This window comes from Amblyomma maculatum, chromosome 1, assembly GCF_055883805.1.
Source record: "Amblyomma maculatum isolate TAMU_Amacu chromosome 1, ASM5588380v1, whole genome shotgun sequence".
In the NCBI taxonomy this organism is placed as follows: Eukaryota; Metazoa; Arthropoda; class Arachnida; order Ixodida; family Ixodidae; genus Amblyomma; species Amblyomma maculatum.
The window spans coordinates 272,758,849-272,770,434 of NC_139344.1; the positions used below are offsets into that span (position 1 = coordinate 272,758,849).

At 51.3% G+C, this 11,586-nt stretch overlaps 1 protein-coding gene across 1 annotated transcript; it reads right to left on the bottom strand.

The window, feature by feature from the left end:
* Positions 1-9,912: 9,912 nt before the first annotated feature.
* LOC146206542 (uncharacterized) lies at positions 9,913-10,849 on the bottom strand. The gene is made up of 2 exons (XM_084609590.1): positions 10,773-10,849; positions 9,913-10,702 (listed from the first exon to the last, which is right to left on the bottom strand). The coding sequence occupies exons 1-2, from the start codon at positions 10,847-10,849 to the stop codon at positions 9,913-9,915; spliced, it is 867 nt and encodes a 288-aa protein (XP_084465716.1).
* Positions 10,850-11,586: the final 737 nt, after the last annotated feature.

Consider the following 11,586-nt stretch of genomic DNA (forward strand, 5'->3'; position numbering starts at 1 on the left):
CTGGCTGCCATGATTATTGTGTTCTAGCTGTGTATAATTTTTTCTTTATATATGATGTAATAATATTATTGTTGCCACTCCTGCTTGGGCCCACCAAAGGGCCTGCAGTATATAGTAAATAAATAAATAAATAAATAAATAAATAAATAAATAAATAAATAAATAAATAAATAAATAAATAAATGTAGTTCACGAGTATAGAAAAGTGGCCGAGTTGGATTAGATTGATTTTAAAGCATCGCGAAACACAGGACAAAAGAACAGGAGACGACACAAGCGCTTCTTTTTTTTAGAGAAGAAACAGAGCCCATTGTACTAGAAATGTAGTTCACGAGTATAGAAAACTGGGCGAGTTGGATTGGATTCATCTTAAAGCAGCGCGAAACACAGGACAAAAATACAGGAGGCGACACAAGCGCTTGTGTCGCCTCCTGTTCTTTTGTCCTGTTTCGCGCAGCTTTAAGATGAATCCCTCGGCGATACCGCTGTGGGTTTCCCTCTCCCCTCCCAGCCTACCCGGAACACCTCCTCTCCTCGGTCCGAGGCAAGGAATATAGTACAAAACGTTTATTAGCCAGGAAAATAAAAGACTCGAGGAAAAATTGCAATGGTTGGTGTTTTCATTTCAAAACTCCACTGGCCTTGGCTGCCGCTCTAGCCTGTGCAATGAGCGCTCGCTGCAGTTCAAGCTCCGAGCTGAGCAGAAAGGTCTCCCATTGCTCCTTCGTTTTATATGTTTTAATGTCCAGGGGTTTCGGGCCCTTGCTTCCCCATGTGATGTGGTATGTGTCGGGCCTATCGTCGCACTATGAACATTCACCTTTATGGTGCTCGGGAAAAATTATGCTGTGTTTGTGGAGATTGGGGATTGTATCTGTCTGGAGTTGCCTCCTGTCCCGAGCTTCCTGAGCACTCAGCTTCTTGTGCGGAGGGGGAAAGTGCTGTCGCTGCAGTCTCAGGAAGTGGAGTCGTGGGCTGTAAGTAGCGGAAACGTCGGGAAGAGAACTTGAGTCGGCGTTGGAAACTACTCGGTTGGTATGTCCTCGAGCTAGTGCGTCCGCGACCTCGTTGCCCTCTAATCCCGTGTGACCAGGCACCCACGTGATCTGATGTTTTAGGGAGGAATTGGCGCTCAGAGAGTTGGTGGTTAAGCCTAAAAGCTTTTGGGTACTCTTTCTGCAAGTAGGAGCCGACAGGCTGCTGCAGTCTGTCATAAGGTGTACACTCTGGCCTAGGCCATCGCCATACTAGATCGCTAGCAGGATTGCTGCAACTTCTGCCTCCGTGATCGTCGTGTGTTTCAAGGATGCGCTTACAACCTCGTTGTGGGATGAGCTCACAGCAACTGCAGTCGCCCTCGTGATCTCGCTATATGTTGCTGCGTCGACATTTTCTGTGTGGGGGCTGCGTGCGGCAGTTTGCTTGATGTATTTTATTCTGGCTGATCGTCTGCCGGACTCGGCTCCGCGCTCGACATGTTTTTAGGAATTGGGGCGACGTGGACCTTCGAGCGATATGTTGTTGGGAGTTTTGTCGTGTTCTGGATGATTTGGACGTCTGCCGGGTAACCTACCCGCTCCAGAATCTGCCTTCCGGTGTCTGTGCTAAGTAGGCGTGCGCGTTGCGGGAGGAACACGGCCTCCTGAATCTCCTCAAATTAGTTGCGCACTTCAAGAGCCTCTAGTTTGGCGTTTGTATAGGTAGGAAGGCCAAGTGCATGTCTGTATGCAGTACATAAGATGAGATTTACTTTGTTGAGTTCTTGTCGAATTAATGTTAGGTATGGTAGGCCATACGAAATGCGGCTTACCACGAGTGCTTGGATGAGGCGTAGTATGTCCTCCTCCCGCATGCCTGTCCGGTTGCGTGCCTCTTCTGATCATTTTCGCGACTTGCTGCGTTGCGGTGAATAGCAACTTGATGGAATAGGTAGCTTTTCTGTTGCTCTGGAGCCATAAGCCGAGGATGCGGATTTGTCGGACTTATCGGACGGGGACGCCGTGTAGGAGAACCTGAATATCTCCTGGTGAACTGTAGCCACGTGGACAGTCAAGTCCACACTGAGCGTCCACCTTCTCGATGCAGGTGGCAGCTTGCTGCAGAGTTTCTTCCTTGGCCGCCAGAGAGTCTTTGGTAGTCCATATAGTTATATCATCGGCATATACAGTGTGAATCCAATGTTTGAAACTGTTTGAAGGCTTCGGGCCACACCAATCATGGCTATATTGAAAAGGAGGGGGGAGATTATCGAGCCCTAGCTGAGGCGTACCTTTGTGCGGCATGTCCTGGGTGTCCGAGCGCGTGTGTCGCCCATGCCGATTGTAGCCGTTCGTTTCGACAGGAGTTGAAAATGCGTTCCCCGCAATTAAGATTGCTCAGTTCTCTTAGGATGGCATTGTGATACACGTTGTCAAATGCGCCTTTGAGACCAAGTGCCATCACAATGTGCTCCCCTCCGCTGGGAATGTGCGCCAGGACTTCCTAGGAAGGCGTCTTGGGTTGATAACCCGGATCGGAAGCCGATCATCAGGGAAGAGGTTTTTGTCTTCAGTGTAGTTTTGAAGACGGGTTTGAATCACCCGCTCGTATAGCTTGCCCGACAGGACGTGAGCGAGATCGGGCGGAGTGCCTCGACTGTGGGCAGCTTCCCTGGCTTCGAAATGACGATATTTTCGAAGTGTTTCCACTCTTCAGGGATGACGTTTTTTTTCCCAGAGCTCATCGTTATAATGTACAGCCTTTGTCAAAAATGTACAGCCCAGGGGGTCTGCTTCTGAACCGTGTAGTGGCGCTGATTTAGCATTAGTGGAGCTGCTTCCAACTGAAGAGGGTTGGGCAAAAAATATTTTTACCATCAAGAGATTCAGAACACTGTTAATGTATTACAAGCTGCACGATGTAGCTTAGAAGCAGAATCCCTGGGCTCTACACTTTTGACGAAGGCTGTACTTAGTTAGGTCCTTAATTTGGTCCTTGCTGAGGTTGCGTATTATGGCGTTCGTGATTTTGTCCGCGCCAGCCGCCGTATTACGAACGCATGATCGCGCCGCATGCGTATACTTCTGCCATCGTTATTGGGGCGTCCAAAGCTCGATTCGGGGTGCCGTGATAGTTAATCTCGTTGGGTGTTGTAGTCGCAGCTCCTATATATCTGTCGCAAAGCGCTGTGAGAAGATCTGCATCGTTGCCCGGGAACAGGTGGAAAATTCGCTTGAGAGAGCGGGTCGCCTCTGACTTAGACTTGGTCGGATGTATTAGGTTTAGGAAAATTGCCCAGGTTCGAGACGTGCCCAGAGTGCCTCGCAGGGACTCACAGAACTGTTGCCAGTTCTGGTGCGAGAGTTGCGCGGCGTATGTTTGTGCCTCTTCAGTTGTCGGTTCAACTTTTGGTTTTTCCAACGGTGAACGAACTTCGCGCGCTGATCCCATAATCTCGTTTGTGCGCTGTACCAATTCAGTTGCAGGGCTGTGTGCCTGGTGAAGGGTCGCACTCCAGTGCTGGATAGATTCTATGGGTCCCGAGGGGAATTCTGAGTTGCGAAATTTTGGCCAGTCTGTTATTCTGGCTGGTCCTATGCTTCTCCGGATTTTGGACGAAGTGATAGAGGTGCTTATAGTAGGACTCAGTGGTCGCTCCCCAGTGTTTCAGATAGGTTGATCCACTTTGAGTGGCCTATATATACATTCCTTACCAGGGTGAGGTCAGGACAGGATGCTCTGGTCACACTATTCCCCTCTCGTGTCGGAAAGGCAGAATTGGTGAGGAGCTCCAGTCCGAGCGTGTGTATTGCTTTCACTATAGACTGGCCTCTTGCAGTGTTATCGCGATACCCCCCTCTCTGTGGAGCGCGTTAAAATCTCTCACGATCACGAGCTGATTACGCTGCGCTTTGTGAGAAGCAGCCAATAGTAGACCCGTGAAGTCACCTTTCCTAGGCTTGGTTGGCTTATAGATGTTTATGACAAAGATGCTTGCTTGGCCGCGCTTGTTGGGCATAACCTCGACCGTCAGGTGTTCGGCGTCTGTTACTGGCAGAGTGTCAACGACAGTAATCTCTTTTGCCACTAATATTGCGACCGATGGCATCAGGGGTCGACTAATCGTGTAGTATCCTGCAAGCGACGGGACTTTGTCGGCTCCCACTTCCTGCAGACATATAAGGTCTGGACGGATTGGAGTGGTGGCAATTAACTGTTTGAGGAGACCGGCTTTGCGCTTCTAACCTCTAGAATTCCAGTACCAGATTTCAGTGTTCTGCATTTTGGTCGCTTTCAGGGTGCGTGGCCATCTTGCGTGTGTCGGAATATGGCGCGACCCCCGTCACTACTGACTGAGCTAGTGCGACTACGTGTTTGTGAGGGGCCCTGCCCATGTTCTGCCGGCGAGGCTCGTTTACGGCATTGAGTTTGAAGTGCCTGAATGGTGGATGTATGTTGGTTTAGTGAAGTCTCGTGTCGCGCGAGTGTCTGGTGAATGACTTCTATTTTTTTTCGTTAGTGTAATCCGTTAGTGTAATGCGTAATCCGTTTTTCGGTGTCGCGGAGCATCTGAACGGTTACACGTTCTGTTGGTTTTGGGGGGGGATGGCTCTTTATCTTTAGGTGGGGGTGGAGGCGCCTGCTTCTGTTGAAGGACTTGTTCCAGTTTGGCCATTAAAACTGTAATTTTAGTATTTTGTTCGGCTATTTTGGCGCTTTGGGACGCAATTGTAGCCTGCATCTGTTGGAAACGGAGGTCACGTGAAGGAGCGTGAGGACTCTGTGCTCTCTCAGCTCAGCTCACCTGCTTTTGGCCTTGTGGAGCTTGTTTTCCCCCGTGCTTGGCTGGAGGGGCTGGCAGCGGGACTGGTGTCTTCGCTCGGGATGTGGAGCTGCATGGAACGGCTCCGCGAGCGGTTGTTCTTCCGACCCGGATCCTCGTCGTCCGATGAGAACCATCTGTTGTTGTAGATCTTAGGTCCATGTCTTTCCCGACTGATGAGATGTCTTGTCACCGTGGTCAGTGGCGGGTTTTGGTGTTTTAGCAGGCTTGAGACGTTTCGGGCCCTCTCGGGTTCCCGTCTCGTGCTGGCCGCCACATAGTCCGCATTTTGGCTGGCATGATGTGTGAGGTGGATCCTGGACCCGGCACACTCGAACGTTTGGTGTCGGACAGACTTTCTGGCGATGGCTGGGTTGCATGCATATCTGTCAGGACTGCCTGGCTGGTCTGTACGTGAAACACCGGTATTCGCAACCGTCGTAGTACACCGATCGGGGGAGTTTGGTCCTTCGAGTGTAAGAAGTGCTGTCGTCGAAGAGCCGAGGATTCTGTCGTCTAAGAGCTTGATGCGATTGTCTCTGATGCGCACCCCTGCCATGAGGGTGTCGTGTCTCTCGTGAGGGTCCAGTCCGTGAATGATCCCTCTCTGAGTGTGGTGGTAGGAAAGGGGACGTACACGCGCACGGGGTGAGGTCTCTCGTCCATAGGGAGGTGGGTAAATCGGCAGAGCTCCGCCGCTGTGTCTTCGTGCGGAGTGCTAATCACAGGGATGTTAGACCCGGCATGAGGTCGGAGGATGTACTTGTCTTTCACCTTGGTCGGGTCTCGGCAGGAACGAACGAGCGCTGCCGAAATGATCCCAGCCGGGTAGTTCTTGAGGGCAAGTCCACGTGTTGGTCGGATGGCATTTTTCGGAAGGGGTTGAAGTTTGGAACGGCGGGTGCCCACTTGACTGGTTTCTTTCGGTGGCTGTCCTGACGTGTTCGGTGGGTTGCCGCCCACGGAGGCAGAGAAATCGGAGGTACATGAATTTTGGTCTTGCCTGGATCGTCTGCGGAGCTTCTGTGCCCGTCGCTTGTTGATTGCGTGCTCCCAGCCTGGACCATCGTTAGGAAGTGAGCTCGCATTCTCCATGGATGAAGAAGACAGAAGTTCCTGGCTCTGTGGGAAATTATCACTAGAATCCATTTCGGCGTCGTCGCGTAACGGGTTGGACGAGTGTGCATCCGGAGGGGAGTCAGCAAGCGGTGTAGCACCGCCCGATGCTGACAGAGTGGCCATTTGATGGTTCTGTGGCCTCACAGGTGAAGGTACCGACGGAGATCAAACCAACACGAAGCTCAGAAACGATGGATAGAAGGCGAGCGAAAGACACTCATGCGCTGCGCCGTCCATCCTGTATGCAGGTGCCACACCGAACCGGTCGGGTCGGTAGGGAGGCAGTCGGGGCAGCCGGCTCAATGGCAGCCGATGATGGGGAGAACGACTCGCAGCTTTCGGTGTTGAGCGGGAGCCCATCCGCATACGTCTGCTCCGGTCGGCGGTCGCGGAGCGAGCCCCGAGCGCGCCGGTCGCAACTCTCTCGGGGCTTTTCGGCGGTTGATCGCGTGCATGCTCGCGGTTGTATTTTTCGCCGGGGAGGCCACCGCCATCACCCAGAATCGTCCGGTCATCGTACGCACTGACCGCTGCGGGCCGTGAGTGCGAAGCCATGCCAGGTGACCAGAACACTGCTCACCTGGCATGGCTATGTATACTGTGAAAGTGATTACTCTGATTCCATCAGCTGCATGCAAAACGAGGCAATTAAAGCTAAGGATTCGTTCGCTGCGAACTCTATTCGCAACAACCCTCATAAAACAAGTCTGGCTGTTTCCATAACCCGATGAAAAAATTCTCCCATTGAAATCCTTGTTCCTTCACACATCACACTGCAATACATGCACTCGCCACCCTATTGAATACGCATCATCAGTGAAGCACCTCGGATTACTTTTTGACAGAGACCTGTGGGACCCGCATTTGTCATACTTACGTAAAAACATGTGCACGGTTTCATGTTTATTAAGGTGAAAGCCTTTATACATGTTAGCAGGATCTGTGCGTTCGCGAGGTGTGCCTGCGAGATTCCGCTGGATTCCTCAGGATATCGGCGAGACTCTGATTTAAACTTTAATAAAAAAATCCTCCTCTGCCCGGAATCCTCTGCGATTTAACCAACTACGCAACGGAAAAAATCTCACTTCTCCTTGTCTAGCGTTCCTGCCGTCTCCAAGGCAACGTAGGGGCGCAACGACGACGTCTTCAAACCGGTCTCCAGGAGGGCGCGTGGCGCACGCCATCTGCCGCCAGCTATGGAGACCAAGCGCTGCATCGAGCGCGCGCCATCACCGCTGTGTGAAGCTGCTCACCCCGAATCCGGCACGGAAGAAGCACTCTGTGATCAGCGGGGTTCTGGCAAATAAACAATACAGCAGAATCAGCCCGAAAGGCTTTAGCCTTATCTCTCGTAAAGAGTCTAAGTGCCTCATTGTGTATAATGTGCGATATTTCATGCCAATCTCCGTGCGAAACATTACCTTCCATGCTTTAGCTTACCGTGTGCTCCGCTATTGGTTGACGGCTTATAGACTTTGTATTTGAGGTGGACTTCTAGAATTAATTAAATATTGAATTTCTTATTGTCAACTACGGCATATGAATTGTGTGAACGAAGCTACAGAAGTATTTAAGCTGATGAATTTACCTAACTTAATCTCCCTGATGGTCGAAACTACAGTAATCAAGCACTTTTGGAATGACGGTGTGCCCCATCCTACTGCTTAAGGCCCAAATGACCCTTTATAATCGCTAAAAGGGCCACCAATTATAAAATAACGCGTAATTTCCTGCTGTATCGGCGTCCATCTTAGATTCCAACACAAAATATGCGATTATGCAAGCAATCGGAAATTCGAAAGTTCAAAATAATTTTTGTTTTACTGTTTCTGTTAATAGCTGTGTGAAGTTTCCTGTAACCTGACTGCCAGGCACTGTCAGTCAAGCCCTCTGAGGCTTTGGCAGGCCTATCTGTATTTTGTATTCTTTATTGCGCAATAAATATTGTATTGTATGTATTGTCAAGGTCACTTGAAGACTTCAAATTCTCAACCATTCCGTTTGTCTGCGGATGATATAGGAAGACATTGTACGGTGAACATGGCACTCCTGAAGAAGGGCGCCCACGGAATCAGACAAAAAAGTTATTGAGGACACTTAAGGACTTAAGTTCCCCCTTTAAGGGTATGACGCGATAGCATAGGCTACCATCCCACATATAAAGCCCCGTTTTAACTAAGCCGCATGACCGCGCATGCGCAATGGTGCAATGGTCTGCAATGGTCCTGGCAGACTGATTTTAATATCATCCTCCCATATGAAAGGAGAGGCCCGAGTTGGCCGCTCCTGCCAAATGTATCGTCAGGCAACCCTACGTCCAGTCAGTGCGCGGCCATGTAAGCTGCTAGCTACCGCCTGTCAGAGCTAAGCTCGTCATTTTTCGCTCACAACGCCAAAGCCGACGGACGGCAGCCGACGCTGGCCGCCGGCTGCCGACGCCGGATTTAACACTACCTCGTTAAAACACGCCACCGCGACCGTTGTTCTCAAACATAAAACCATGTAACGTCACGGGAAGTGGCAGCTGGTAAAGCAGCAGTTTCGTATATCGGATAAAATGGTCGATTGCAACAATGATCCACCTAATGACGGCGGAAAAGCAGAGAAGAAGTCCATAAAAGTCGATTCCAAACGTTCGAATGGCCGAGCTGGACACGTTAGAGGGTGCAGAGGAGATGGAGGGTGCGGTGGTGGGCTCTTGCGGCGCTGAAATCGCGCTGAAATCATGTGCAAGTTTTTTCAGCTGTATGTGGTTGGCTTGTGGTTGGAATAAATATTAACCAGCTACTTACTACCTACCACGGCTGCCAGGAGGCTTGTTCTCTGTTAGGTTGCATGTTTGAGCGTTTATTGGTCGGCAAGTTGGGTCGTCAGAAGACCACGCAACGTGGCCGAGAGCGCTGGCTGTAGGTTGCAACCTACAGCCAGCGCTCTCATGGATCAACAACCTCTTAAAGTGGCAAAAAAAAAAACTCTAAAGCTGTAACGAATACGTTGAACTGCAATGACACACACGCACGCACGCACGTACGCACGCACGCACAATCAAATATTTGGAACTGACTAGCCTAGCAACTCACCTCATGCAGGTAAGTGATGGACAATAAGTCCCAGGTCGCCGAAACCGATAGGGACTTGCACGAAAGCGTCGCGCGTCTATCAAACGCAGCCACAAGGGGCAGCAATGCGCACCTGCCCCAATCCTTGACGTCATCTGTAAAATTTCATAAGGATGTGAGACGCCCGACACGTCAATAAGACTCTCGAATGGAGCCTCCACCGAATCTCCACGTGGTTACCGCAATGCTGTACATGATTTATTAAAATACCTCTACGAATTGCGGACCTTGTGTTGCGTGTAAACCACTCCTCTGTATCTCACTTCCGAAGACCCGCTATTCGCTTTAGAATTTCTGGAAGTGTCGTGTAGACAGTCGGCAAGTTTTCAGTGCATAGTGTTCTCAAGGAACTTATTTTCTCTCTTTGTTTGTAAACATGCCAAGCAGCGCACTCATTCCCACAACTTCACTGCAAGCGTACGAAACTGTAACACTCACTTTTGTTTTGTGAGTTTAGCATTTCGAAAATTTCGGGTACCAAATTCTAGCCGACGCGTACGTTCACATGTCTCATAGCCTACTCAGCTCAATCGAATGCACGAGGAAATTGAATTCTGTCGTCAATTTTGGACTTCCGGGGATTGGTTGCGTCCGCGTTGCACAGTGTGCACGCAGGCCATGCCAATCGATCTCACTACTCATTCTTCTGTCAAGTGTGGCGTCAACGCCTTCCTTTCTCGAGCTCTTCGTTGGAGTAGCGAGAGGGAGCCCACAGTACGCTGTCTGCACAGATGGAGCAGGGGTGAAGCAGCGGCAATATACTTTATTTTGTACCTCTGAAACTGCACAGTAGCGCTTCTCGGATCAGCTCGCGGACCTGCGAAGCATCTCTCTCTGCGTAGAAAAAGGGGGCATCTTAAATTAACGGGGGGCTCAGGAGGCGTTGGCGTGGACGCGCATGTGCCGGTTCAGGTTGCCCGACTGCGAGAAGCGGAGCAGGCAGAGCCGGCACTGGTACGGCTTCTCGCCCGATTGGGTTCGCAGGTGCTTGGTCAGCGTCGAGCTGTCCGAGAAGGCCTTCTTGCAGAGGCAGCAGCGGTACGGTCGCTCGCCTGAGTGCGTCCGCATGTGCGTCGTCACCGAAGAGCTCTGAGAGAAGCGGCGCTCGCACACGGGGCACCGGAATGGCTTTTCTCCGGAATGCGTACGCAAGTGCGCCGTCAGATTGGCTGCTTGCGAGAAGCACTTGCTGCACTGCAGGCAGCGGTAGGGCCGCTCGCCCGAGTGGGTGCGCAGGTGAGTCTTGAGCGTGCTGGGCTGTGCGTACGCCTTGCCGCAGATGCCGCACAGGTTGACGCGTCCATCGGCGGCGCTTCCTCGCGCGCCTTGGCCTCCGGCGACCTGGGACCCAGGGGCCGCTTGGTGGGGGGGCGGCGGCGGCGCTGCCATGTCCGCCGGATAGCCAGGGCTCGCGTACAGCTCCTCTTGCGGATGGTGGTGGTAGGGAGGCGGCCCCCACTGTGCGTAGCTGGGTTCCCAGCCAGCCACGCCCATGGTCATGTTCATGGACAGGTTCACGCTCATCGAGGTGGGGAACACGTGCGGCGGCGGCGGCGGGGCCTCGGCCGGCCCGGCCCCGTAGGGCCCGGTGCCCGCCGCCGGCGAGCTGGGGTGTACCACCGCGTGCTTGAGGGACAGCAGCACGTCCGCGATGGTGTCCCCCCTGTGAGAGAGAAGAATTGTCAGCGCAGCCACCGCGAGCGATTACACGCCTTGATATGATGGAAACTTGCCGTGCCACCAGCTTTGGTGCACCCTGGAAGTTTGCTATTTCATCAAGGGTTTGAGCCACCAGCAAGATGCCGACCATTTCCTATAATGCATATCATGTCATGTGTCATTGTTCAGCTGTCTCAACCTCCATGCAGTGAGCAACCAACAGAGGCCGACATAAGCCATTTTGATTTTTTTTTCTTTTCCACCAGCTACAAAAAATACAGGGGTGCACTTAAGTCTGCTTCCGTGCAGAAATGCGAAAGCATTGCGAGTTCCGTGCCTAGTTCCGTTATGAATTTTACTTTTCGTTGCTCAGTTGCTTAGTTGCTGTTTTTATTGGTCAAATTATGACAAGGTCAAAATTCTGGGGTTCAGCAGGTAGAGGGAGCAAATTTTCGAAGTGGCCCACCTAAACTTACAAGTCACCATTGAGGTGGCCTTTCTTGAATTAGGTTAGAGACCGATTTCGGTGAAATTCGCATGAAGTCAAATTTCGGGAATTAGGGAGGCCAAAATTCGTGGGTGGCCCACCTAAGTTTGAACGTCACCACTGAATTGGCCTTACTCGAATTATGTTAGACATCATTTTTGTTCCGATTTTGACGAGTATGAAATTTAGGGGTGGCCCATCCAAATTAGAGGTCACCATCGAGTTGGCGGGGCTCTGATTTAGTTGGATAACAGATTTGGTGCTGTTATTAATTACTCAAGTAATCGTTTATTGACAGTTTGTGCGGACACGCATTGATGAAAGGTCTGTCCACGCCACTCATGCGCCAACAAATGCTTTCGCATTAAAAGTGCACTCACCGCGTTCTGGGGACGGCGCCA